Source organism: Triplophysa rosa, linkage group LG6, assembly GCF_024868665.1.
Source record: "Triplophysa rosa linkage group LG6, Trosa_1v2, whole genome shotgun sequence".
Taxonomy (NCBI): domain Eukaryota; kingdom Metazoa; phylum Chordata; class Actinopteri; order Cypriniformes; family Nemacheilidae; genus Triplophysa; species Triplophysa rosa.
Window position 1 is genome coordinate 26,085,522 of NC_079895.1, and position 27,870 is coordinate 26,113,391.

The 27,870-nt window shown below is 39.3% G+C and overlaps 2 protein-coding genes across 3 annotated transcripts; one reads left to right on the forward strand and one right to left on the reverse strand.

Annotated features, from left to right (window-relative positions):
• The first annotated feature begins 813 nt into the window (after positions 1–813).
• Positions 814–4,606, forward strand: LOC130555843 (plasma membrane ascorbate-dependent reductase CYBRD1). The gene is made up of 4 exons (XM_057336353.1): positions 814–1,304; positions 2,134–2,342; positions 3,443–3,597; positions 3,747–4,606. The coding sequence occupies exons 1-4, from the start codon at positions 1,016–1,018 to the stop codon at positions 4,006–4,008; spliced, it is 915 nt and encodes a 304-aa protein (XP_057192336.1). The 5' UTR covers positions 814–1,015; the 3' UTR covers positions 4,009–4,606.
• Positions 4,607–4,732: 126 nt separating this feature from the next.
• On the reverse strand, positions 4,733–27,787 carry itga6a (integrin, alpha 6a). 2 transcript variants are annotated; one of them, XM_057336352.1, is made up of 26 exons: positions 27,520–27,787; positions 17,956–18,083; positions 17,461–17,540; positions 17,021–17,282; positions 15,017–15,148; positions 14,362–14,575; positions 14,059–14,252; positions 13,285–13,379; positions 12,757–12,884; positions 12,597–12,686; positions 12,444–12,505; positions 11,941–12,110; positions 10,625–10,768; positions 10,385–10,500; positions 10,129–10,288; positions 9,926–10,009; positions 9,771–9,850; positions 9,046–9,123; positions 7,889–7,991; positions 7,613–7,789; positions 7,427–7,528; positions 7,215–7,325; positions 7,037–7,135; positions 6,633–6,758; positions 5,844–5,964; positions 5,406–5,519 (listed from the first exon to the last, which is right to left on the reverse strand). In XM_057336352.1, exons 1-25 carry the CDS (start codon positions 27,699–27,701, stop codon positions 5,857–5,859), a joined length of 3,225 nt encoding a protein of 1,074 aa, XP_057192335.1. In that variant the 5' UTR covers positions 27,702–27,787; the 3' UTR covers positions 5,406–5,519; positions 5,844–5,856. The 2 variants fall into 2 exon arrangements, with proteins under 2 accessions (XP_057192334.1, XP_057192335.1); XM_057336351.1 differs by lacking the exon at positions 5,844–5,964 and having other exon boundaries at positions 4,733–5,519.
• Positions 27,788–27,870: the final 83 nt, after the last annotated feature.

A 27,870-nucleotide genomic window follows, 5' to 3' on the forward strand; every position in this document is an offset into this window, starting at 1 on the left:
CTGACATAAAGGAAATTTACTTTTAATACTTGAGTACTTCACGTACTTCTGTACTTTTACTTAAGTAAGAATCTGTCTTTACAACTTTTACTTGTAGTGGAGTAATATTTGACCAATAGTATCTGTACTTTCACTCAAGTAAGGAAGTTGTGTACTTCGTCCACCTCTGTGTAAGTGATTGTCTTGTTGCATAAAGTGAATTGCGGTGAGTTACAAAACTGAAAAGGAATGTCTGTCTGTGTTTGAAAACCTAAGCTGTGTCTGAATTCTATCTCCTATATAGTGCACTATATCAGGTGTTGACCGAATTCTCAGTGAACAACTCATTCCCTACATTCGTTCACTACTTTTTACCCACAATGCATTCTGATTTTCACTCATTATTTCCCATGATACAGCGCGAATCACCCGTCTGATTAGAATCAGCTGGTGAGAGTGTCCGTTAATGCCATAGATATCAGGTTAATGTCAGGAATGCACGTTTATACTTTGTTCTTGTTGACAGTTATTTTCTACTTTTTGAGAATAAACCGATTAAATGAATGTATACAGTGGTGCATTTTAAATACATTAAATAATTGTATCAAAATGTAATAAGCGTGGCAAACAGTTGTTTTGTTCTCTGTATTAAAAACTAATACAAAAACGTGACAAATAAAGTAACATTTTGTACTTTTTTTAACCATTTTATTAAACAATCCATAAAGCCACACAGGTGCGTTATAAGCGTAATGACGAATGTGCGCGACCATACTGTCAGACGCAGGTCATATTACGTCAGTGTCCGAAATCGTTCACTCATTTTCATTCACTTCTTCCCCTTATAGTGGACTATTTAGCATTCGCTTTATAGGGAATAATAGTGAATGAGTGAACAAATAAGCGAATACAACGCAGCTCTAGAGTGTTGTCTGTCTACTCAAGACAGTCACACCTTTCCGTGTCTCCATGCTGCCCAAGTAGGCTGCGAACTAGGATTTGAGACACAGAATCACAGACTCTTGTTTGGGTATGAATGTGCAGAAGCGATCCAGTATGTCCGACGTGTCTGGCCGTGTGGTGTGACTTCAAGCTGTGCTTTCGGATCGCGATACATTGTTGTCACACGCCGCTTGCGATGATGGAGAACAAACGTTTTCTCGTGTTCTTCTCTCTGGCTTTAGCAGTTGGTTTTCTGTCGATTGTGTGTGTTTTAATATGGGTTTTACACTTCAGAGAGGGGCTCGGCTGGGATGGAGGATCGGCGGAGTTTAACTGGCACCCGTTATTAATGCTCATCGGCTTTATTTTTCTTCAGGGAATCGGTAAGAAGTTTCAGTGTTTGTATTTGCTTTGGTTGCAACCAGAGCCGTTGCAACCTGTAACACTGCGGACACGTTTTTCACTTTGTAAAGCAACAATAACTTTTATCATCTCATGCAACAAACAAAAACGGCACTTAAACGTTTACGTAAGAACGTAACGTTCAAATGAGAGACGTTACTCTCGGAGGAGTCGGACAGTAACGTTACGTGGATAGGGTTGCAAGTAAACTTCCCGATGTTACAAGTGGCTATTGCGATATTGTTATCTTTGCGCAACACTTCTTGCTGTCTAAAAATAAAGTTTTTATTCGGTCGTTTTTAGATAAGTTTTGAGGTAAGTAGTAAACAAAACAATTTGTTGAATGCGTCCTGTAACTTTGTAGCATTTAAGTTTAGCCAAGTAACAGTTCTACTGGTAACCCAAAATAATACTGGCTAGATATACTTTTAACTTGTTAGCTAATGTAATTTACTTATTTCTTTTGCTTGTTATCAGAAATAATCAACAGGGACTCTAGTCTTTGCGGACGTGTGCCGGAAGTAAAGTTTGGGCCACAATAAGCGCGCATGCGTAGTAACGTTTGTTTAGGTTGTCTTATAGTGCACAAACGTGGTATTGATTTTTTTCATAAGATGGACGTGTTACGTGTACTGTAAAAACACTCTGTTTGACAGTAATCCAATTTAAATCCATTTTATGTTTTGTAAATTCAGAGCATGACACACCTGTCAAAAACAACGCTTCTTATAAAGGGGACGAGTCACACCCTAAAGCAGTAATATGACCAGTTACTGTAGTTGTTTAACTAAACCTGACTTTATTCTGCAGCGATTGTGGTGTACCGCCTGCCATGGACATGGAAGTGCAGTAAGCAGATGATGAAGTTTATTCACGCCGGGCTCAATGTTCTGGCTTTCATTCTAGCTGTCATTTCTCTGGTGGCTGTGTTTGATTTTCACAATGCAAAAAATATCCCCAACATGTACAGCCTGCACAGTTGGGTGGGACTTGCTGCGGTTATACTTTATTCAGCACAGGTAAGATTTCACAGGTACATGTACCACCACACGAACAAATGAGAGCATGTCCTACACTTTTGTAGCATTCTTTTTGCTGCATTGCATTTAGTCTGTTGTCACTGTTTGTCTTTGTTGCATTTGTCGGAAACAGTGAAAATGGTTCATGTCTGATCCTTTAAATTCAACAGGCTTTTTGCTAATATACCTTTAAAACAATGGACAGTGTATCGTCACTGTCCTTCTAAAACCTTGTAGGTCCAAATTGGCTGTTTTTCAGGAAATGGAAAACCACTGTACTTTTTAAATGATTACTGTGTTGTCAAAGTGGACAAGCACTTACTTTTATTGGCTAAATATTTGCAAAACCTAGAGACAAACATATATGGAGGACAAAAAATGACTTGAGTATAAATAAATGAATAAATAAATACATGCAGAAATGCAGAAATAGATAAATGAATAAATAAACGCAGAATTAAATAAGTACATGCAAAAAATAAATAGATTCTGAAATGTATAAATAATTAAATCAATTAAATCGATCAAAGCATGAAACCACAATGCGTTTCTGTTCATAAGGGGAAAATACAAGTATTGAAAAAACGCAGAAATAAAGGTAGTATTACAAAAATGGTACAAAGTTGGTATTTTTGACAGATTTATTTATTCACGCATTTATGTATTCATTTACTTATTGATTTAATTATTTATACATTTCTGCATGTATTTATTTCTCCATCAATGTATTTATTTAATTATTTATTTTTGCGTTTATGCACGTATTTATTTATTCATTCATTTATTTATACTTATTTATGCATGCATTTATTTATTCATTCATTTATTTATACTTAAGTCATTTTTTGTCCTCCATAAACATAAAGGGCGACTAGTAATAATGATTTTTGCCGAAAAATAAAAATCACGAAATATGGAGATACAAGGTTTCAGCAGTGGGCAGTAATGCTTTATGAGAAAGTAAGTTCTGCCTTTTCCGCCTTAAAAGGGTCAAAAAGACACTACTGTGTTCATTGTGTTCTTTGCAATGTATTACATTGTAACTTGTTATTGTCAGCGCTCTCTCATGTGTGATGTTTTTTGATTCTTTCATGAATCAGATAGTTATGGGCATCGCTGTCTTCCTGATACCTGCGACTCCAGTGTATGTGCGTGCTGCTCTAATGCCAGTCCACATCTATAGCGGTCTGTTCATCTTTACCAGCGTCATCGCCACAGCTCTCATGGGCATCACAGAGAAACTCATATTTGCCCTGTAAGTGGAGCACCAGAGAGCTTGTCTGTGATAACCCGTTGAAAGATAATGTTATCATAGGCTTCAGTGTTGCTTAAAAAAGTACGTTGTGTTTTCTGTAACAGTCATTATTGTCAGTAACCACAGCTTTTTTTTTAACTGTCTCACAGGAATAATCCTGGTTATAAAGACTCCCCACCAGAAGCCATTTTGGTTAATGTTCTTGGTCTGCTGATTGTGGCTTTTGGTGGTCTGGTACTTTGGGTCGCTACTCGGCCCTCCTGGAAAAGGCCAAAAGAACAGGTCATGCAAACCCTGAGCGATTCCAACATAAGTCCAGAGGACATGAAAGTGGGCGCTGCCACAAGATCCGACCCCGAGTCCAGTGTTGAGACTCGCAGACGTAACGGAAAAACAGACGAATCTGAATAAAACAAAACAAGCGAACACAAAATATTTTGTTTTATGTAGAATATAGAAGAGCTCTTATACTACACGAAGTATTTCCATTTAACCAGTGCTGAAATCTTTGTTATTGCAGAAGCCAAATGTATTTTGAGTTTATGAAGGGCATTTCAATCTGACATCTGTGTTTGTGTGATAGAGATCCAACTGTGGTATTTACTGCTGTTTTTACACCTTGCATTTGATCTAGAAGTTGTTAAATATTTGCACTATATCAAGACTCAACACACTTTGTTAATCAGTGTTAATAACATCATTGCAGCAGTCAAAACCAGTTCATTTGTTTATTTAAATCACATAACACTAAGTTTGATAGGTTCGCAAATGTGTTCAAGTGTTTTTATTATCATTTGCTGTTCGAAGAAACATTTTCCATTATATAAAATTATCTGTATACAGTATTTACGATTTATGCTTTATTTACAGAATAATGTTTCAATTGACGTGATGTTTTTTGTATAAAATCTCAAAATCATTCCTTGTTTTTGCAGTTTTTTTGGCGTTTTCCTCTTAAATAATGATGCTGTCAGAGGAACTTCATCCAATAAAATGTTTTGTACCTTGTCATACGCTATCTTCTGCTGTTTGTTGTATGCACTATAGCTTGAACAAATGTGCAGGACTTTCTTCCATTTGTCAATAAAACGAAGACAGTAGGTTCAAAGAATCAGCTAAAGAAAATTGTGAAAATCTTGTGGCCCTAAGGGGAAAAAATTCTAGATTTGTCTCTTAAATCTGTTAAAATGCCAACCAACGGAGTTCAAAGCCAACAGATATTTGGAAGCATTTTATGGTGACAATATCTCTGAACTTAGTAGTAGTAGTTAACGGCTCCAGTAGCGACCGCTGATGCATTTCAGCCTAAACTAAAGAATCAATGTACGTTTTTACCAGTAGTGACTTTCTGTTTATTTCCACTGCCTGCCTGAGATTCCCATTTACAGTTACTGAACGACATCAAAAATAGTCTTTGGCCAGTCCATGCACCGCAGGCATCTTACTACAAAATTGCGAGACAAAATAAATAAACTGCATTGTAAAATATTTACAAACAAAAGCAAGACAATTCAGTCTTGGTATCCCATGCATCTTTCAAAAATATACAAACATTTTTTTAAGGGAGAGGTTTCAGGCCCAGAGCTAATCCAAGAGTTGACGCTCTGTTATTTCTCCATCATCAGAAACACGTGGCTGTGTAAAACTTCATCTCCATGTCCATCTGATATTCTGTGATGTCTCCATTCAACAGTCTCAGCCTTTCCCAATCAGAGATGCCTGATGCAAAATGGTCCACAGCGGATGCAGAGACGGTCTCAAGAGTAACTCTCGTTCTCTTCCCATGAAGTCATCCACTGCTTCTTCTCGAAAGGATCTAACATGACCTTTCCGTCTTTCAAGAGACGCGTCTCCTTACGAATCCTCACCGCGTGATATTTCGGAACGCTGTCTTCATATTTCGAGCGTTTGAAAAATCCACACTGACGGGAAAAGAAGAAAAAGACACATTAAAAACCAAGCGTCACTTGAAAGCCAACTCAAATGAAGTGCTAAGAAATCACGCTGCGTTTATGAGCTTTGCGCAACAAGAGGCGGTGAAGGACAATACATGCTTGACAGAACAGCACATTTAAAAGCACATCCATCCACTGGCGATTGACAAAAATACACGACAAAAGTCAGCGCCACGCGGTCTGGAAAGAGCGTGTCTTTCCCGTCCTTTTGTCAAAGCAAAAGATGAGTTAGTGAATAGTTAGGCCACACGTCATGCAGACACGAACTCTGCTGCAGCGGTCGTGTTTTACCCTGTGAGGAGAACTAGGCCTCAGTGGACAGTTTGTCTTTATCGGAAGGCTGAGCGTGAATCTCAGCTTTCTGAAATGCGGCGTCATACTCGTCCTTCTTGGCCCGCTTGAAGAAACCGCACTACAGAGGGGGCAAATTCAGGGGTCATTGCAGACAGGTCACGTTAAGGTTTGATCTAAAGACACTGATACACATAGAACGCTAAACCAGCGCCAGGAGGTGAAGCCACCGGAAGTGTTCGAGCCGCCATGTTTGTATGCGCAACCAAGGCAACTCTAAATGTCACTGCATCAGACTTCAAATCAAATATCAAGTAGTAATCATTTCACAGCAATTAGAAATTACTTTAAAGCTTTTCTTGGAACTACTAATGTTATATGTTTTGCTATGTTTTTTCACCCACTAGTGTCAAGGTTTTTAAGTATATCAGTGTAGTATATCACCAAAAATGAAAATTCTGTCATCTGTCTCACCCTCCAAAGCTGTAAAAATGCATGTATGTTATGCCAATTGTTTTGGTGTTTTTTAGGTATTTTGTTGCCTAACACAATGACATCAAGACACAATGTGTCCAAAGGTAAGGAGCCACTAAATATTTCTGCGGCTCTCTAGAGCATATTGGATAAAAATATCAAACTATATATTAAAACAGAGTTAAGCATTACAACTTTACAACAATCAGAACAACCGAAGAGAAGAGAAATGTGAAGAACCCATTTTCCACCAGACGTTTCTCCCCGGTAGCTCACAGCAATGTAACTGACTTGTTTAATCTGTTTTATATTTACCTTCCAGAGTAAGAGAACCAGGAGAGCCAGCATTAAGATTCCAGCTAATACGGCCACAAGAATGATCCACCAAGGAACTCCACCGAACGGAGCCACCGTTGTCTCGGGAAACACGGTCAGTTTCACCTGAGCATGTACAGTAAGAATTCATTAGCGATGGGAAAATACTATGACACATTCAGCAAAATAATATATTGCTATAATAATAATCATATTTTTTGTGGGTATAGTAATACAATTCGCATACAATCTGATTGAGGGAAGTGAGCTGCCAAAGCAAAAGAGTGACCGGCTCCACGCACATCACAATATAACAAAAATGTAACATTTTAACCCACTTTTCTGAAAAAAGACTAACATTGTTCAAAGAATCTGTGTTGTAGTTAGAAAGGCGACGGCAGTACCTGTGTCGCAGGATTCTTCATCACAATGTTGGTGGCAGAAACATCCAAACTTATGGAAGCTTTCACCATGATTTCAATGTAATTGTAGTTTGAATAATCCTGTTTCACAGAGAACATTTTTAACATACTTGGACAAATATCACTTCAAGTCAACAAAATGGTACTCCTTTATCCTCACTTCAAGAAAAGTTGAATTCCACAGCCGTGATTTCAAAATGATGGCCGCGCTGCTGTCCAAGCCCTGTAGGGGGCATTTGATCTCCACGCATTTGGCATCTCCTGTGCATGACTACATAATAAAGATCACAAGTTCACTACAGAATTCGTTTTGGTCCTGTTGTTTCTAAGAATCCGAATTCACAACAAATGCAAACGACTAAATCTCATTACCAGCGTCTTATGCTTGCGCTTGTCAGCGAAAAGAGATATTTTACTCCCTTCAGACGCTTTCCTCTCCTCAAGCTCTCGCTTTCTTCTGGTTGACTTGGACTCCTGAAAGTACGGCAGATATTTGTGACCTCATTTTGTTAAAGTTGCATTTGGTTGAGCAAAAACAGCTCTGGAATCACGGGTTACCTCGCTGAGTCCGAGAGGGTTTATCTCTTTCTCAGGTGAACAGGTGACTAACTGCAGGCCTCTGGTGTTGATCTTCGTCAGATACAGCAGCCATTTTCCCAAAGAGCTGTCTCTGGGCCACTGGATGTTCAGAGAAGCCGTTCCAAAGGACTTCAGCGGCTTCCCCAAGTTGATCACCTGCAAAACCCAAAATAATCTCATTCATATATCATATATACTGTATATATCAAATCATAGCATATCGTAGAGATTTCTCAGGTATATTTCAGCATTTACTCTGAATTCATATTCAATCACGCTGCCAATGTCCGCCTCTGACTTCATGGCACTCTCGCCTCTGATTTGACCTCCGAAATTGACCTGAGATGGCCTGGCCAACCTGCATAGCAACAAGAAGACACAAACAACAATCAGACATAAACATTCTTACTGATATGCATGTTACACTAGTAATAATTTTTTAATTTGAGCATTTTTAATTTACCCACTCTATCCCCATCAAAAATGTGCTCAAAAAACTTTTATCAAAAGGACTTTAATCAGTCCCCAGAGGATTTTGCTGAGGTTTTTTTTTTCATTTCTGCGACCAAAAATGCTTAATTTTGCAGCGGCTTTATTCAAATCTTGCGATAAAAATTGCGGGGTGTTGTTTTACCGAAAAAGTTACAAAATACTACTTGAATTGGCAAATAGGGTTCTTTTTTAAAACGACCACGTGTGAAAACATTAACTGTGCATTTCTTATGATAAAAAGTCATGGAGCAGATTCACACTGAAGGTTTGGAAACATTGGCCGTTTAAGTTTAAGGCCCGCCCAAGAGGCCATTTTGACTGACAGGCCAATCAACCAATCACGTTTCGTTTAATGCTGCTTCATGTTTATGGTTGTGGAAAGTCTCTGCGATAACGTTTATGGGTTTATGCCATGAACCTCGCATATTTAAGAAATCCGCGTTTAGTTGATTGTGATGAATGTTCATTCACACCGAAATAAACATGAAAGCTTTCTTCGTAGACCATGGCTTTATATTGTTTCCAGGTGTGTTGTTTAAGAACGTGACACATCGGTGAGGCCGACTTGACTCAAAGCCACTAGCCAGCAAGCTTTAGCCAAAAAAACGTTACTGCTAATTCTACGCCTTCAGCGGAACGAAGGAAAGGAGCCCAGAGGCTAGTTTTTTTATAATAGATGGCGATGGATGTCGTTAGCATATTTTAAGTGTTACGGACCCTTCTATGGTATCTCTGCTTGAATTTGGAGGTTTTGACGGAATGCGCGTTGTGATGACGTCACATGGCGCGTCTTCTTGGGCCAAATTATACGGAAGACCTGTGACAAATGCTTTCTCCTGAGCCATTGCGACTTTCATCTGAGGTCATCTGAGGTCATACAAAGCATTTTCCAGAAGATTAAATAGCAAAAAAGTGCCTACCCTTGCACAGACAGCAGAAGTTCAATCACAACCCTGGCTTTTGCCTTCACTTTGCCCATCCCCTCCTGTGAACTGGTCCTGCATGAGAACAATCACATCAATACACATTCGGCATTCAGTTACTTACACTCTTAAAAATAAAGGTGCTTAAAAGGTTCTTCACAGCAGATGCCAAAGAAGAACCATTTTTGGTTCTCTAAAGCAGTGGTTCTCAAACTGGGGGCCATGGTCCCCTGGGGGGCCCCAAGATGGATCCAGGGGGGCCACAGATTTTGTGGCATTTTATGAAATATAGAAATTTATCATAGATTTTATGCAATCAAACATCAGAAAAATGACACCACCAACCAAAAGAATTGAGGTTCCAGCATTGTATAACTGAATGTTTTTGGTTTAATTAAAATTCTAAGTTTAAGATTATACGTCTTTATATGGGGGACCGCAAAGCGATGCACTTAACACAAAGGGGGCCTTATAACGAAAAAGTTTGAGAACCACTGCTCTAAAGAACCATCTCTTTCTTACCTTTTTAAAATACGAAGAACCTTTTTTGCTCTTTATGGAACCATTTAGACAAAAAAGGTTCTTCTGTGGCATCGTAAAGCACCTTAATTTTTAAGAGCGTAAACAGGCTTCATGCTACTGTAGCAGTTACACCAAAACATCAGTGTAAGCGTAAAACAAACAGTGATTTATATCATATCGTGATGTGATATCAGACTTACGTTTCCAGCTGAAGGTCGATCTCAACCTCTTTGGTGTCGAGGGATATCTTGCCGGTGCTCAGTATGATGTAGAACGTTATCTACAAAAACATTTACACATGAACGGAAATATAGACAAAACAAACGTTTATGGCATGTTTGGATCCTTGACTGACCTCTGAATCCCGTTTGAATGGGTTTCCCAGCTCACAGTCTGCCAGAGACCCGTTCTGATTGGCCACACAGATCACATGCTTATCCTATAGAAAAACAGGCATAGCATCACATCACAGTCTCCAGAATGAGGAAAACCACCTGTGGTTTCATCAGAAGGCATGTTTCTTTATGAGAAAACTGAAGGTTTGTGTAATTCACTCACTGTAGTTCGAAAAGATCGGAATCCAGAGTACGACAGAGATTCGTCAAAGTGCGCCAGCAGTTTGGCTTCATGAGCGTCATCTCCATTCCTGTTCTTCACTGTGACCTCCAGAGCGATGTCCTTCTGATCGCTTAAAGAGATCACCGGAACGCCGTTCTCTCTGAGTGACCAATCAAACATTTCTCATTATCACACTTTTTAAACAACACGAAAAACAGTCGATGCACCATACAGGGTTTGAATTACGGCTACACACAGCGGCAGTGGAGGGAACACATCCTGGTTGGTCTCTCTGTAGCAGAATCTGTGCTGCAGGTGTAAGTTACTCTGGCAGATGTTATCGGTGCCGCAGCCCTCCTTCAAGAAGTTCACCTGGACCACAAATCAAATCTTTCCTTTAAATGTATTCGTGTAATGAACCAGCCCAATGCTTGTGTAACATACATCATTATTAAACGCAATGCATTTTATCAATAGAATTCAAAACTGTACGCACCTCAGTTATGGTCTTATTGGACACGGTGGAGTCCAGTATTGGCACTAGTTGTGGCAGGGAGCTCTGTCTTTTCCCTCTCTTGGCACTTTGAATGGCCACAAGGACCTCGATAGGAACTGCTCTCAGCTTATCTCTAATGCCTTCCTGAAAACCATCACATACAGATCCCACTCATCAGTCAAAATATACGTTGCTAATAATAGCTCGGAGAAAGTCTCTTAAACATAACATAAAAGAAAACCACAGTTAAAGGAGTAGTTTACTATCAAATTAAAATGTCATGTTAATTCACTCACCCACGTGTCATACAAGCCGCCCAGGGTTCTTATCCATATAATGGACTTCAAGGTCCAAATTTCCCTTTCATCGCAGCTTCAAAAGGCTCTACACCACACCAGGCGATGAATAAGGGTGTTGTCGAGCGAAACGATTAGTAATTTTCCAAGAAAACGAAAAAATATACTTTTTACACAAATGTATGGCTTGCACATGCCTCCGCGATGCACGTCTTACGCAATCATGTTGGAAAGGTCACGTGTGACGTAGATTCCAAAAGATTAAAATATCCCTGACATGCACACGAACTGACCATTTTAAACAATAATCTTGCACGAAGACATAACGTGTCATTCAACATCCAAGAACTGTTGAACGGTCTTCTTTCTCCACACTCATAAAGGCTGGGTTGGAACTTTCCGCTTACACGCTTGACCTTTCCAATGTGATTACAGAGTACGTAAAGTCGTGGACGAGCTACATGGAGGCACTCTGAGGCAGAGCAAGCCATACAGACCAGTGGTTCTCAAACTGGGGGCCCAGGATAGGGGGGTCCAGGGGGGCACAGATTTTGTGGCACTTTATGAAATATAGAAATTTATAAACCAAACATCAGAAAAATAAGACCACCAACCAAAATAATTGATGTTCCAGCATTGTATCACTGAGTACGTTATTGGTTTAATTAAAATTCTAAAATTAAGATTATAAGGCTTTTTTGGGGGGGGCGCAAAGCAATGCACTCACAAAAGGGCCCTTACAACGAAAAAGTTTGAGAACCACTGATATAGACAACAGCCTCATTCATTGGCTGGTGTCATGTAGAGCCTTGTCGAAGCTGCAATGAATCTGACATTTGGACCTTAACCAACAGCCCCCCGTTAAAGTCCATTATATAGAGAAAAACCCTGGAAAGCTTTCCTCATAAGCCTTAAATTTGTTTTCGACAGAACGGACGGACATGTGGGTGAGTGAATTATCATGACATTTTCATTTTATAGCGAACTACTCCTTTAAAGACGCAAACAAGCTTTATTTACTTGTAGTCTGAGTTTGGTCTTGCAACAAGCTTTTTTGTTCTGTCCCCGTATCTCCAAAGTGCCAGACGACTGGAAGTCCTGATCCATGTCGCTCTTCTCCAGAAACACAACTCTAGATGGGAGTCCCAGCTTTCTGCGGTACCACTCTGCCTCGAATGTGTAGACAATGGCTGGAAGACAAATAAATACGTCGAATTTGTGAGCTTTAGATCATTTTGTTCACAGCAATCATTAAAACTGTGTTTGTCATCCAGGAGGTCTGGGACCCCCCGCTAGGGGGTCTCAACAAGGGGACCTCAAGATGGCTTAAAGTGATTTAAAATAAGATAATCAAGCATTGCAATACGCTAAAACAACTAACATTAACATTTGATGATTTTAGACTTTCTTTCCTACACAAAAGCTTTGGTTAGCTTTTATTGGAGCTACTGTATACATATATCACTAGGTTTTAAAAGGCATCAGCAGAATAACTTTAAATACATTTTCTCACACAGACTTACTGAGTTTCGGGTTATAGGTGGGGAGGTTTGCTTTGTATGAGAAACAAGCTTCCACAGTCAAGCTGTGTAAAAATACAACATGATGAAAATGAATGTTCATGATGTTCAAAGTGTGCAGCAAATAATTCAAAAAAATGTCTAAGCTCCAAATACCAAATACTGTTGCCGCATGTTTTCTGCATCAAGTCGATTTCTTTCGGTGTGACCTTGACGTCTGTCTTGATGCTAACGACCGGTTTGGACCTGCAGACGACAGGGATGTTACCACACATCAGATAAAATGACCTAGACACGAGAAATGAACGTTCAGTACCTGTATATGAAAACGGCATCAGAGAGAGAGCCCACAGCAAGATCAGGATAAGAGTTTTGATCAAGGTCCATATTTCCGGCCAGAGAATAGCCAAACATCTTAGTGTTGTGCTGTCTGCCCTCCAGTATCTGCAAAGGTGTAAGTATCTATGAAGTACAACTGTATCATACAGTATCTGTGACTATTTATAAACACTGTTCATTTATTTGACAATATAGAAAATAGACAACATGAGAAAGTTATTTAATAAGATTGTCAAAAACAAAGACAGTAGAATTTACATATTCTATTCAATTTCTGTGTAATGCTATGAACCAAATGGAATTGATCAAACATTTTAGAAGTATTTTTTCGCCAATGTTTAATCTTGCATATGGAAAACCTTTTAGACTGTACGATTTTGGTTTGTTCGAAAATAGATTTGATAAAGCCCTTTACAGCTTTCAGCTCAACCCAAGTGATTTCTCACTGATAATTTCCATTTAACAGAACCGACAGAGAGAGAGAGAGAGAGAGAGAGCGTCTAACCTGAGCTGGTTTAGTATTGATGCCGTCAGCAGATCCGTGATAGATGTACACACTACCAAACCCTGAGTCTGTATATGGAGCACCTATCGCAATATCTGACGGACAGAAGATAAAACAAAAATCATATTGATAAATATAACATCCCAGGAGATTTAAGGTGATATTTCAACCCAAAATTAAAATTCTGTAATCATTTACTCGGCCTCTTGTCACTTCAAGCCTTTATGACTTTTTTCTTCTGCAGAACACAAAAGAAGATATTTTGAAGAAAGTTGATAACTGAACAGCGCCGGCACTCGTTCACTTCTATTGTATGGACACAAAACCAATGCAAGTGAATGGGTGCCAGTTAACAACATCCTTCAAAATATCTTCTTTGGTGTTCTGCGGAAGAAAGAAAGTCATACAGGTTAGAAATGACATGAGGATGAGTTAATGGTGTCAGAATTTCTATTTTTGGGTGAACTATCACTTTAATAAAGATAAATTGAGATTTAAAACTACACAATACTTCGCCTTGGACTTATACGTTTCTATCTGGCATTGTTTGTCAAAATGAGTTATTCACATATTTTATTCTGTGACAACGTATTTACATGTTGTGATGTTATTTTTCTTTACGTTGTGTACATTTTGGGACTATTAAAAAAAAACGAATAGGTTTCATCTACAAAGTCAAACGGAGTGCAAAAACTTTAATATATCTCAAAATTGCTCAGAATGTAGAACCTTTCCAAGGCGACAAATAGTCAAAAACGTTTTCTTGCAATCAACCTTCAAAGGAATCCAGATTAATGTCTCCAATGTTCTCTACAGTCAGTCCAAACATGGAGTCTTTAGTTCCGTTCAGCCGTGTAGCGCTGACGTCCTTCCACCTGCCAGCCTTATTGATGTAAACATACACAGCCCCGCCCACTTCCTCATCTTTCTGGAAGAACTGCGGCGCACCGACCACAACATCCTGCCATCTGTAAGGACAATCCACACAATTCAGCTGCCCGCTCCCAATGGAGGAAACGTACCCTCGCATAATAAACATCACTCATTTTCCATATAAGGCATCAAGAGCTGACCCACCCGTCTCCATTCAGGTCCACCACGGCGACATCATATCCAAATGATGATGCAAGGCCTGGTCCTTCCAGAATGTGTTCAGGTGTGAGCATGGTGGACATTTCGCCTTCCTTCCGCAGAAACACCACGGCTCCACTGTGATTGGCTCTCGGCGCTCCTGACACAACGGTGAGCTTTCCTTTCTCTGTGATACTGTGACCGGAATCCAGAGAGAATCCTGTGTACATAGAGATATCAGACTGAGTGCTTTAAAATGAACAAATTGTTCATGAACGGAAATGACTCACGCAGACAAACAAGCGCCAAAAATACTACACCTAATGAAAGTACAGAAATGCAAAATCACAGTGTTTTTCTATTATGGTTCTATCGGGTCTCGCATGGGCTTTGTTTTTCAAATATGTTATAAAATAGCTCAAATATGTGATTATATTTAAACGAGAACAAAGTCTGACAGACCATCCGGCACCTAAATTCATTACACATTATCGTTAAGACATTACGTAGCAAGTTATTTATTCATGTTAATAATAAATATTCCGCTTTTTTGCACACAGGAACCAAAGGCGGGTTTTCACAATGTAGATGAAATCGGGTTATTATCAAGACCCTCTACCCACCCATACTCAAAGTAATTCACAGAATAACGTAAACATACCCAAGTAACTGTTGGCTGGTACTGGCACTAGATTTGGATCCAAGCGGTTTTCATCCCCGACCTCAAAGGGACCATCATCAAAAAAGCCCATTTCCAGCAGAGTGTTGTTCTTCTGCTCAACACGCACTATACCTGCAGATAAACAGATGAGACAGAGACGCTCTGAGTGCCGAACCCCACCAGCACAATACAATTGATGTATGAAGTATTTGAGTAATGGTCTTGTGAGCGTGTCCATTGAATATTTATAAGCAGCCAGTATAGGAATGACAGTAGGAGATGCTACTCTATTTCTCACCAACACGGGTCAGGGTGTACTTAGGCCGGCTCATTAAAACAAAAATCTGAATGCTATCTATGAGGTCAGATATTGTCAAAGCGGTGACTTTCGGATGCATATTGAACATAAATCTGGCAGCTTTGGTTGGAAGTTTTCCAGTGTTCCTGCAGCTCAACTGCATTAGCATCACAAAGGCCGAGTTTGATTTCCAGAGAAGACATAACAAAACAAATAACAAACATAACAAAATGTACAGTCATGGCCAAAAGTATTGGCAGTGACATAAATGCTGTTTCTTTTTAAGCTGCTGTGGTGTTCATTCACATTGTTTAAAGATGATTATACAGAGTGATCCGATGCATTTTAAATAATTGCAAAAAAAGCAACTCCCCAGATGTCAATCCCGTTATAGAGAACCTGTGGTCAATCCTCAAAAAGTGAGTGGACAAGCAGAAGCCCAAAAATTGTGATCTTCTCAGAGCGCTAATAAGGCAAGAAAGGTTCGCCATCAGTCAAGATTTGGTCCAGAATCTTATATCCATTGTGCCAGAGCGAATTACAGAGGTTATGAAGAACAAGGGTCAATGCTGTAAATATTGATTCTTCGCATATTTTATGTTTTTGCCAATAAACGCCTTTAAAGATATGCTGACTTAAAGTGATAATTCACCCAAAAATGAAAATTCTGTCATCATTTGCTCGCCTTCGAGTTGTTCCAAATTTGTATACATTTCTTTGTTCAGAAGAATGCTTATAACCAGACAGATTTTGCCCTCTCAAAATTTGAACTCTCATAGTAGGAAGTAGTTTTCATAGTAGTTTTGTTCTGTTGAACACAAAAGAAGATATTTTGAAGAATGTAGGACAGCAAACAGTTCTGGGGAACTTTTGACTGCCATTGTATTTTTTCCTACTATGGTAATCAATGGGGGACGAGATCTGTCTGGTTATAATCATTCTTCCAAACATCTTTCTCTGTGTTCATCAGAACAAAGACATTTATACAGATTTGGAACAACTTGAAGGTGAGGAAATGATGACAGAATTTTCATTTTTGGGTGAAGTGTCACTTTAAGATATCCAGTATACCATAGAAACGTGGAAAACTCATCTACAAATACACAAGCAGCAAACTTTGCAAAACACAAAATGTATGTCACTGCCAATACTTTTGGCCACAACTGTATACCTTAAATGCACGTCAAGTGGAAAAAAGCATCTGCAAAATGCATAAATGTAAGTGCTTCTGAGGTAAATGTTGACCCTTTCGCAAAGAAAACAGCCTATATTTCCTAATATATACAGTAAATGATTAATATATTACAAGAAATTATACAGAACAATATTTTGCGTAAATATATTGAATAAAACATAAGGAAGTGCTGTTTTCAAATTCTGAAAAATATGTGACAAGATAATTACTTATATATCACAGTATATGTAGTTTTATATTTAGTAATTACATTAGTTGTTTTACTAGTCAATCAGACATTTTACATTCATGTCACATTTATGTAGATAACTGAACACTCTATATGCTTTTGTCATATTCAATATTTTGTGCCCGCAAGCACCAATGAAACTCCATCAATGACTATACTTCAGACAAACATAAGTGTGTGTATTTGTGCACGTATGTTTATACCATGGGCTGAAACATGTCAAACGCAAACATACAAAACATGTTAAATCATTTTGGATACAATTATCCTTTTCCATTCTACCTTTCCAGTTGTAGGCCCCCGGTGCTCCAAAGATAACATAATGGTAATCTTTGGTGAAGGTGGCAGCCACGCCCTGCTGACAGGCCCCGAACCGTTCATGCCCCCTGGTGCGTCCATCACAGAATTTCCAGTTTCCTCCATCCTCATCTGATTGGCTGTCGATGCTCAGGTCCTGACTGAGCATGTAACAGCGTCCAGTGATGTCACGTGCCTCCTGGGCTGTGTTCGCAAACAACAAGCGCTGGTAACGATGGGCACATGTCTGAGAGAAAAAGGAATGACTTCATGTAATACAGTTACAGGTGAACTGAGTATACAAGCAACATCAGTATACATTAAGATTTATACAGGATGAGAGAAATGTAAAGTTTAGGGGTGATAACACGGAAGTCTGAAGTCAATTAATGATCCATTAGCATTAATAGATGTTCCTGATGTACCACAATCTTGCCCCCAGGTCCCTGACTCTGGACTGTTACACCCATCCACTGGTTCTCCTTATTCTCCGCACCATCCTCCACTGTGAGAAAAGACAAACAGCCATACTAAGCGCATTTATACCATGGTCTGTTTGAATACTGGATTCTGATTGGCTGGAAGGTGTGCATTAAAAGCCTTTAATGCACGGCTAGCTGTGGATTATCCCTTACATACTACAATGTAACTATATCCGTTTCAATTGTACATATAAATCAAATTAGGAAAAGAACAGGTATGTACTGTACATAAGGTTCATGGCTATTGGAAAAAATCCATGCTTGATTTTTAAGAACATTTGTAAGAGCTTTCCAATGGAAAATCTGGACTAGGTAAACATTTACTTGTTGGAATTGGATATTTAGTATACTACAATCATTTCATTTCTGAAGAACAGATTTTAAACGCTCTAATCACATTTTCTGTTTGTTCTTTCGAAATGTGAAACACAAACTCACCATCATTGTCAAACTCCACCCGTCTACAATCATTGGGGTGTGTTGTGATGTCACAGCTATACAGCCCACCGGTGATGTTTGCATTCTGATTGGACAAAGCCCTGGCCTTGGGAGCGCCAATCAACAATCTGCAAAACATTTTTCATTTACATAAAATTTGTATTCATGTACTAAATACCAAAATAACAAATACAATTCTATAGTAAACTTTTGACTATAGTTATAATATTTATATCTTTTATCATATTTAAAATAGAAAGGTATCAGTATTCATTATTTTAAAGAACAAAATCAAGCATATTAAAATAATTTCTAATTTATGGAAATGAATGTGAGTAAATTCTTTGAAAAAGCTTAGTAAACTATACATTTTGTGCTTATAAATGTTTCATTTTTATTTGTCATGTCACTTATGGTTTGTACATTGAAATGCTTGACTTCAAAAGTACAAAAAACTGTTTGCCAGGAGCTCTCACCAACGCGTCTCGTGGCGTACCGAAAGATAGTATCATAGCAAAAGTATAACATTGTAAAAGTAACAACATGCATATGAAATGTAATGGATGCAGCGGTCCCTGTAGGTAGTACACAGCAGAACATAAAAACACGGCCACAGACTGATGGAAAGACCAAAAAGAGAAAAGTCTTTGGCATTATGACGGAGTAAATGACCAGGCTATTGTACTGGTGCTGTTTGATGAAGAGGATTTGACAGATTTTGTCACCGCTGAGTGTCTTCCTGCATTTGCCAGCTGCACCAAACAACCAATCAATTATTTACATACACACAGCTGTCAACACAACAGAACTGACCTATACACACATCACACCACATTTCCACTCACAATTCCCACCGACATTACTAGAAATAGAACATGTAAAGGCCCTTCACTCACACCAAACACCAAGTGAATCTTCAAACGGATGCTCTATTCGCACCAACAGCAAAACAAATATTTGACAGGCTAAATGAAAAGCAAACCTTTCAATTTACGCGCCATCTAGCTCAAAATGCTGTAAATATAAATATTCTCTTCTGAGTCTAGCTCTAAATTGCAATCGAGGTAACTCAATGTAAGAAGAACAGATCAAAGATTGTGTTTTACTGTACCGCATCATATTTAAAGTGATAGTTCACCCAAAAATGAAAATTCCGTCGTCATTTACTCACCCTCAATTGTCATTGTAAACGACTTTCTTCCACAGAACACAAAATAAGATCATTTGAAGAAAGTTGATAACTGAACAGCGCCGGCACTCGTTCACTTCTATTGTATGGACACAAAACCAATGCAAGTGAATGGGTGCCAGTTAGTTACCAACAGTCTTTAAAATACCTTCTTTTGTGTTCTGCGGAAGTAAGAAAGTCAAACAGGTCTGAAATGACAAATGGGTGAGTAAATGATGACAGGATTTTTATTTTTGGGTGAACGATCCCTTTAAAGCATTCATCTCATCTGGCATGGCTAAAAAGCTCCAAAGAAATGTGTTGTTTCTATTCCAAATCCTGTTAGCCCCAAATCTTATTTGTTGCATTTCCAAAACTGCATTTGTCGTGCTTCTGAAGAACATGGGGGAATTTTTACAACCAATCCCATTTTCCACAGTTCATTCCAGACACGCCTTTCCCGAGAGAAGAGATTCCTTCATTGCCTACTGCTAACATCCACTGTAAGCTGTTTCGATTGGCCTGTTTGAATTTACTAGACAGATTCCACAAAGCATGACAGTGAGACAAACTGAACTTCACGCACAGCAGTTCACAACAGGCGGCACTGAGCAGCTGTTATTCCGATGAAACATTTCCAGAAGCCCGCGTGAATGAACTGTTCAGAGCACTTCGGTAAATGAAAAACTGAAAGGCTTCAATCTGCCAGACTTGCATGCAACACAGGGAACTTATTGTGAGACAAATTAAATAAAAAAGATCAGGGTCACATTTTTCCAGGCCCTGAATGTGTGATTGTGTGCCCGACTGAGCTGTAGTTTTAAAGACAAAATGACTGATAAATGTCCTCAGAAACCAAAAGATTGAAGGACATCCTCAAAAAGCTATAGAAATATGGAAGTTCATATAGACTAAATAGCGTCTTTATACACTGTAAAACAAACAACAACTTAAAAACTTAAGTTAAACAGCTTCATTACATTTTAAGTTCAATCAAGTCTTTCTCTGACACCTTAAAATGCTCCACACACACACTGCCAAAATGTTTGCGGCATTAATAAAGCGCACGTCTCTCGCTCTCTCTCTCTCTCTCTCTCTCTCTCTCTCTCTCTCCCTCTCTCTGCGCTGGTTGCTAGTTGATCGTTTCTCGAGTCATGTTCGGTAAAATTTATTCGGCCATTTCACATATTCGGCCGAATACCGAACATGCGTTTTTTGCTATTTTCGGCCGAATATATTCGGTGGCCGAACATTCGGTGCATCCCTAATTATCGTACGTAAATAAATATTTGGACCTCAACTCATTCCCACAAAAACGTACGAGGTGAACGGTAACGTTTGGAAAGCACTAGAATGACAGTTAGTAACAGTGAATTCAACAACCCATGCCTGATAGACACTGTTGGGTTTGTCAAACATTAAACTCACATTCCTACATGGGACAGATCAACCGTTAAAGTATTGGGAGTTTTCTCATCATTTCATAATCATCTGTGCACCCAGTACACCATAATCCTTCCAGGATGAGTCCATTCAGATCAGCACATAGGCAGTGGTGGGAAAACCGAAGACCTCCAATGGGTCACATTCTCCGTCATAGACATGAATGAGATGTTTCATTGTGAGCATGAGATAATAGGCACTGTCAATCATGTACATACTGTATTAGGCCCTACTACTCAGGATCATTCTAAACCCATCCATGATGATTTATGGTCCCAACTCAAATTTAAGCACAGTTGCCAAAATACAGTTTCTACTGTTATTGTTAGCGCTATAAAACTAATAGAGCACAGATTCCACTTCAGCCCTGAGTCATTAATGGACTGAGGGACTAATGCAAGACAAATCATTAAAATTGAATGTGGAGAATGTGAGCAGTCGCCCTGACACACCCCGTTAAGGAAGGACAAAAGATCTCATCAGAGAAATAATAGCATTTTACTTTCAGAAGTCAGAGAATGTTGCCCTGCCTTCTTTTCAGGCATAAAGGGAATATTATTCAGCTCAAATAGTTTGATTTGACCGAAGCTTCTCATTTTTTACAGTATGAGGGTTTTTTAGTCACCACCAGATTTAAAGGGGTCATATGGTGCGAATACGTGTTTTTCTGTGTCTTTGGTGTGTTATAAGTTGCTCATGCATGTATTAGACACGTAAAATTGCAAAAATGAAAGTGTGGGAACAAAAGAGTCATTCTATGTAAAAGCGAATGCTCACCCAGACCTGCCTGAAACGCCTCGTGTAGCCACACCCCCACAAATCTACCTCAGTTGGTGGTCTGATTTGACTAAGACCGCCCAAATGTAGACTCAAGTAAGGTGGGCGACCTGTCAGTACAATTGAAGAGGAACCTGATGTTCCAAATATGGTAAGAGGCGTCACATTTCCCTCACACGCTTGCAGTATTCCACCAATCACTACACACTGGTGAACTGACCAATCATAGCACACCTCGCTTCTCAGAGCCATGAGCTTCGTAAAAAATGTGGGTTTCAGAGAGTTAGGGTTACAGACATGCACGGTATGTGGAAAATACAGCGTTTTTGAACCTTAAATCGTATATACACATTGTATTACGAACGATAATATTCATTTGGCCGTGTCATATGACCCCTTTAACATATTAACCTAACAAACAATGCAAATTTCTAAAAGTGAAAGTACATGATGACAACTACAGCCACAACCTACAGTCATCCAGAACCAGAATAATACTGGACAGACCTAAATATCTATTTTTTCTATCATCACTAGTTCTTTCCTCTTTTCACTAACCAGCCTGGCGAACTATTTCTGATGAATCTCACAGTTTAGAGTCATTTTTCTCTCTGTAGTGAGAGAAATAAAATAGCAGTAAAATAGCAGTGCTATTTTAATATGCCAGAGGAGGACTGGGTCTCCCGGTTGAGTCTGGCCTCTCCCAAGGTTTTTTTTAATCCACTCTAATACACATATACATCTATAGTGGAGTTTTGGTTCCTTGCCACCGTTACTCACTGGGAGGCTGCTGATTTAGTTTAATCCATAAATATAAACAACTTGCGTTTAACAACACACATGCACGGTAACATATTTTAACAAATATATTCTTTCTGCACGTTTTGGTATTATTGCAAATTGTTCTAGTATATTGTAATTTTAGGCTCCCAGTCCTGAAAACAATATTGAAAATAATAATATACCTAAATTAAATATACTTCGATTGAATAATTTACAATTTCTGACAATCCATTGACATCAGTGAGTGTACATCGCATAGAGAAAAACTTGCAATAATACCATGTATCTTAATACCATATATTCTACCGTACATACAGTATTATTTTGATTTAAAAAATATTATGATGTATGTAAAGCTGCTTTGCAATAATGAAAATTGTGAATTTCAAATCCATTTTTGATTTGGATGAACAGACTTTAGCTGTCATTATGAACATTATTATTATAGTGCTGAAGAGTAAAATGAAAAGTGGTCAGTGTGGGCACGTTGTTTTTCTTTATACCCACAGCTGTTTCATAGCAGCTGGCTTCAATCTATCACTTGCACACTGTAAAATCTCTCCAAGTTTGAGCCTTTATTCCTACAAAACCTGCTTCTAAACAGTTTACAATGACCATGAGTCATCGGAATGATTCACCTGTTTCGGTGTGCTGCGTCATCACACAACGGGAAAAATGACCAGACCCAGCTGTCAGCTCTCATCATTCCACTCATGCAGAAGTTTCCATCTTTTCATCAGAAAATACACCAGCAGCATAAGCTTTCACTAATACATGGTGTGTTACACAGGCCAAAACCATCCGTGCCAAAGCTGGAACAGCTGTTTGGAGCTTCTAAGTAGCTCACAACTGGGCACAATCTGTGCAAATGTGTTACGAGTGATGTTTTATCTCTACAGAGTGCAGCCACTACAGTTTAGCTGTGCAAATATATCCAAAAAAATTGGGTTTAACCATAGGTTAGGTCGTTATGTGTGTTTTGGGTTGTGTTGGAACTGGAAGGGTGATGATGAATGTGTTAGGTGTATTTGCTTTAGGTTGTGTTGAGGTGCGAAGTGGGTGTTGGGTTATATTGTGTTACGTGTTTCTTTACAGGTTAAATATGTGTGTTGGGTTATGTTGGGAATGATGCATTTGTTTGAGGTTTTGGCTAACCCAAACAAAACCTCAAACAAAGGCATCAAACCACGGGTAATGTTGGGGTTTGATGTATTTGTTTTGGGTTAAGTTGGGTATGATGCCTTTGTTTGAGGTTTTGTTGGGTTTGATGGGTGTGTTAGGTAATGTTGGGGTTTGATGCATTTGTGTTGGGTTGTGTTGGGTTTGATGGGTGTGTTGGGCAATGCTGGCGTATGATGCATTTGTTTTTGGCTGTGTTGGGTTATGATGTGTGTTTTAGGTTATGTTGAGGTGTGATGCATTTGTTTTGGGTTGTGTTAAGTTATGATGTGTGTGTTGAGTCATGTTGAGAATGATGCATTTGTTTGAGGTTACATAGGGTTTGATGGGTGTGTTGGGCAATGTTGGCGTATGATGTATTCGTTTGGGTTGCGTTAGGTTATTATGTGTGTTTGTGTTGGGTTATGTTGACATGTGAAGCAATTGATTTTGGTTGTGTTGGGTTATGATGTGTATTGGGTTTATGCTGTGGTGCAATGCATTTGTTTCAGATTCTGTTGGGTAATTTTGGGGTTTGATGCATTTGTTTGGGGTTGTGTTGGATTATGATGTGTGTTTTAGGTTAAGTTGGGTATGATGCCTTTGTTTGAGGTTTTGTTGGGTTTGATGGGTGTGTTGGGTAATGTTGGGGTTTGATGCATTTGTGTTGGGTTGTGTTGGGTTATGATGTGTGTTTTAGGTTATGTTGAGGTGTGATGCATTTGTTTTGGGTTGTGTTAAGTTATGATGTGTGTGTTGAGTCATGTTGAGAATGATGCATTTGTTTGAGGTTACATAAGGTTTGATGGGTGTGTTGGGCAATGTTGGCGTATGATGTATTCGTTTGGGTTGCGTTAGGTTATTATGTGTGTTTGTGTTGGGTTATGTTGACATGTGAAGCAATTGATTTTGGTTGTGTTGGGTTATGATGTGTATTGGGTTTATGCTGTGGTGCAATGCATTTGTTTCAGATTCTGTTGGGTAATTTTGGGGTTTGATGCATTTGTTTGGGGTTGTGTTGGATTATGATGTGTGTGTGTTGGGTTATATTAGCATGTGCTTTAGGTTGTTGTGTGTTTGCTGGGTTATGCTGGCATGATGGGTATAGCATGCATGTACAGTATGTGCATCTAGCCTAAATAGCAAAAGGTCCTGCATTGGATTGAATCTGTGTGTTGTTCATATTAATACTTCAGAAAACGATGTATACTTTAGAAAATGTCCACAATGACCACAATACCCCTACGACCAATAACCACACCTGAGAGAAGGCACAAATGATTTGTTCAGTCTTAGAATCCGAAAAGAAAAGAGGCCTCCAGCGAAGAGTCTCTCGTGTTACAGGAGCACAGATGGCCTGGTGTACGTATTCCCTGATTCCTCCTGTTCCAGCGTAAACAAATGCCAACCTGTTCATCGGTCGCTCAACACATTCACAGCAGCACAAACATGTCCATCTGAGTGTTTTGAGGATTACGTGGCTTCCTTCTCTAAGATGACTAAAGAAGATCAGCACTGGTTCTTTTTGGACCACAGGAAACTATATGAATGTCAGGAAGGAAGACCATTAAAAAGAAGCAGCTACTGAAATCTAGGTGAACTGAATGGCATCTGCCAGGAGAGCCGGAGACTCAGTTACACAGCGATTGTTCACCTCTTTCATGCAGGAAACATGATTCCCTAAAGTCTGCAGTGGCTCACACAGTTCGACTAGAAATCTGGAATCTGGTAAACAAGCAACTCAAGCTCACAATTCAGTTCAAAAATGATCTTGTATTTTAAAAAAGTTTAACTTTTTCTCATAACCTATGTGAAACATTGGACAAACAGTGCAGCGGCAGTCAGTCATGCAGCACAAGTGGGCTTTCTGCCGTCTTACCACCGGAGTTCAGCTCTATTCACAGTCACACACATGAGACTAATGGCAGGAATGACCCATGAAACAAAATCACACATGAAATGAATCCCTTCAAAATATATTTTTCCTCATAGACGTCAATGAGGTTAAATGAAGAGCAAATAAAACCTTTCATTGCGTCTCCTATATCTCACATACAGTATTTCACCTGAGAGAAACATAATTTGACAAATGTCTCCATTTGAGTATTGGAAAAGTTCTGAATCACAGATTTGCAGCGTCTGCAAAGTCTGTGTTATTGAAGATTTTATTATTATATTATGAACTTCACATCCAATTGACCCAAATCCAGATGATTTTACCTGTACAATGCACATTCGTTTTACAGCTCTTCATGTATTTGAAGAATTGTCCCATATGTTTCTAGTTTCATTTGCCCTACGCATTTTGAGGAGACACATCCCAGATAGCACAGGTATGTCTGTAAGACGCCTGCTAAAGATCTAGAGATCTGGAAAACATCTGCTGTGTAGAAACATCTGATAGAAAGGGCAGTTTTACATACTCATAAACATCTTCCTGACGTCTACATATCTATATGACATATTGCAGATGAGCAAACAATCAAATATACGTCTTGCAGATGTAAACGCAGACATTAAATAAACCTCTCACAGATGTGTGTGTGTGCTATCGGGGATCAGAGACTAAGTTGATGAAAACACAACATAGAACTCCAATAAATCTCCTGAGCTATGAGATGTCGCTATACAGCATTCAGATCGCAAAATAATATCTAATAGTTTAAGACATTCTGCACTCTCACTTATACTGTAGACCCTCCTTTCCTGCCCTACATTTAACCTTAACCCCTCGGACTTTTAGGAGTAAAGTGAGAAAATCCCACCAAACTGCTGAGGAATTCCAAGCAGCTCATGAATCAGACAGACTTTTTAACCTTTAAAATCCTTGTATGGTTGTATTGTGTTATTGGTTACAATAACATGTAAGTATGTGTGTGAATCCAACAAGCACGAAAGATACAGCTGCATCTCTCTTTAGCAACAGAAAAATAAAAAATGACACAATTGTTTCACACTGCAGTGATATGAGAATCTTCACTGTATCATCACACTTACTATCACATTCACAGACATAGACAGCAAGCCTGTTCACAGGTGCTGTGCACTTTCTTGGCAGCATAGATGCTGTAAACAGGTGTCTTCCACCACACTTGTTCATTGTACACAACTGTTCAAACACACTCACAAATGAACAAACAGCCACACGCACACAAATCCCTGTGTGTTCTTTTCAGCCAATGACCCCCCTCACACTACGAGTAAATCATTCAGCATTCCCGTTAATCACAAATCTCAAACTGATCTCAGCATTGAGCTTACCAACACTTCCATTTCACTCCGCCATCACCCAGTCTTAACTCTAGAAACCCCTTCCAGTTGGCATTTACTACAAGAAAGTTATCGACATTCAATATATCAGGTTGGATTTTCCCTAGAAGTTAACCATCTGGATGAAAATGTGGTGCCAAGCTTCTTCTCATATTTCACATAAAGGGTCCCTGGATCCCATCCCGACAGATGTTTTATAGCCTCGGATAGACCCTTCCAAGCTACCAACTGCACCAGGCAGAGTACAGGTCTAACAAGCAGAAAACGTGATAACACATACAGAAAGCAAAGTCATTTAAAACCCATGCCATCACTGCATAATAAACCTCTATCTAAATATTCTGCAAAAAAAAGGGAAGTGATGCATTTCATGTATCTCTTTAGTAGATCTCATCCAAGGCAACTTAAGCACTGGTACAGTCAAAAAACAAGCACACTTTAAAAAAATTCCATCTTGTGCTTATCTAAGTAAAATTAAGAAAAAACATATAACTCAAACATCTGTACAGACGCAAAATCCCAAAACCCCCACAACTTCATAGCGTTTCTAGACTTTTTTAAAGAGTGTAAACTGTGTGGAATCGCTCTTTGAATGAGAAAAGCCATTGTCTACTGGTGACATGTCACATCACGTTGGGCATTGTTAACTTCAAGCGCCGTGCCTTCCCCCCACATGCCGCAACTCAATACCATCGACTACACAGACTGTTGAGTGCACTGCATTAATTCCGACCAATCACCCTTAGGCCACACTATTACCTACATTTCACCAAAAAAGTGTTTCTTTCGTTCCTTAAAATACACTTAAATACGTATCCCTGTGCAACTGCAGAAGAAAGTCTCACAAGTGTTTTAAATTAAGGGGCGCAGGTGCACAACGGACGGAAGATGATCGGAGCGCCAATAGCGCAACTCATCATTCGCCGCAAATCTTCGCTATAATCGACACTAAAAAGTCTACTCACAGTCTTTTATCGGTAGGTTGAAGCTGTCGGTGCAAAGCTAGAGAGAATCCAAAGAGGCTGCCCGGCTGACCATTCTTCCTGAGGACGTTTTGCGTGTCCAGGTTAAATGCACTCGCAGACGTCCATAAAAGCAATGTAAAAATCCACAGGTTCGGAGAGAGCCCCTCTGCAAAGAGCTCCATTGCATGCAAATAATGATGCTGGATGAATATAGCACTTGTTTGCAGTAGTTAGCGGTGCGCTGAGAGAAGTGAATATGTAAGCTACACTGCACTGCACTGCGCTGAATACGAGAGAGAGAGAGAGAGAGGGGGGGAGAGAGAGGGGGGAGAGACCACTAGCCCCTCCTCC

Excerpts from the sequence above, each read along its gene's own strand:
- LOC130555843 (XM_057336353.1), top strand. The coding sequence starts at position 1,016 with ATGTGCAGAAGCGATCCAGTATGTCCGACGTGTCTGGCCGTGTGGTGT. Across the intron at positions 2,343-3,442 it reads TTATACTTTATTCAGCACAG|ATAGTTATGGGCATCGCTGT; the intron begins GTAAGATTTCAC and ends TTCATGAATCAG. Across the intron at positions 3,598-3,746 it reads GAGAAACTCATATTTGCCCT|GAATAATCCTGGTTATAAAG; the intron begins GTAAGTGGAGCA and ends ACTGTCTCACAG.
- itga6a (XM_057336351.1), bottom strand. The coding sequence starts at position 27,701 with ATGGAGCTCTTTGCAGAGGGGCTCTCTCCGAACCTGTGGATTTTTACA. Across the intron at positions 9,124-9,770 it reads ATCGACCTTCAGCTGGAAAC|GACCAGTTCACAGGAGGGGA; the intron begins GTAAGTCTGATA and ends GTTCTCATGCAG. Across the intron at positions 7,326-7,426 it reads AGCGCAAGCATAAGACGCTG|TCATGCACAGGAGATGCCAA; the intron begins GTAATGAGATTT and ends TTTATTATGTAG.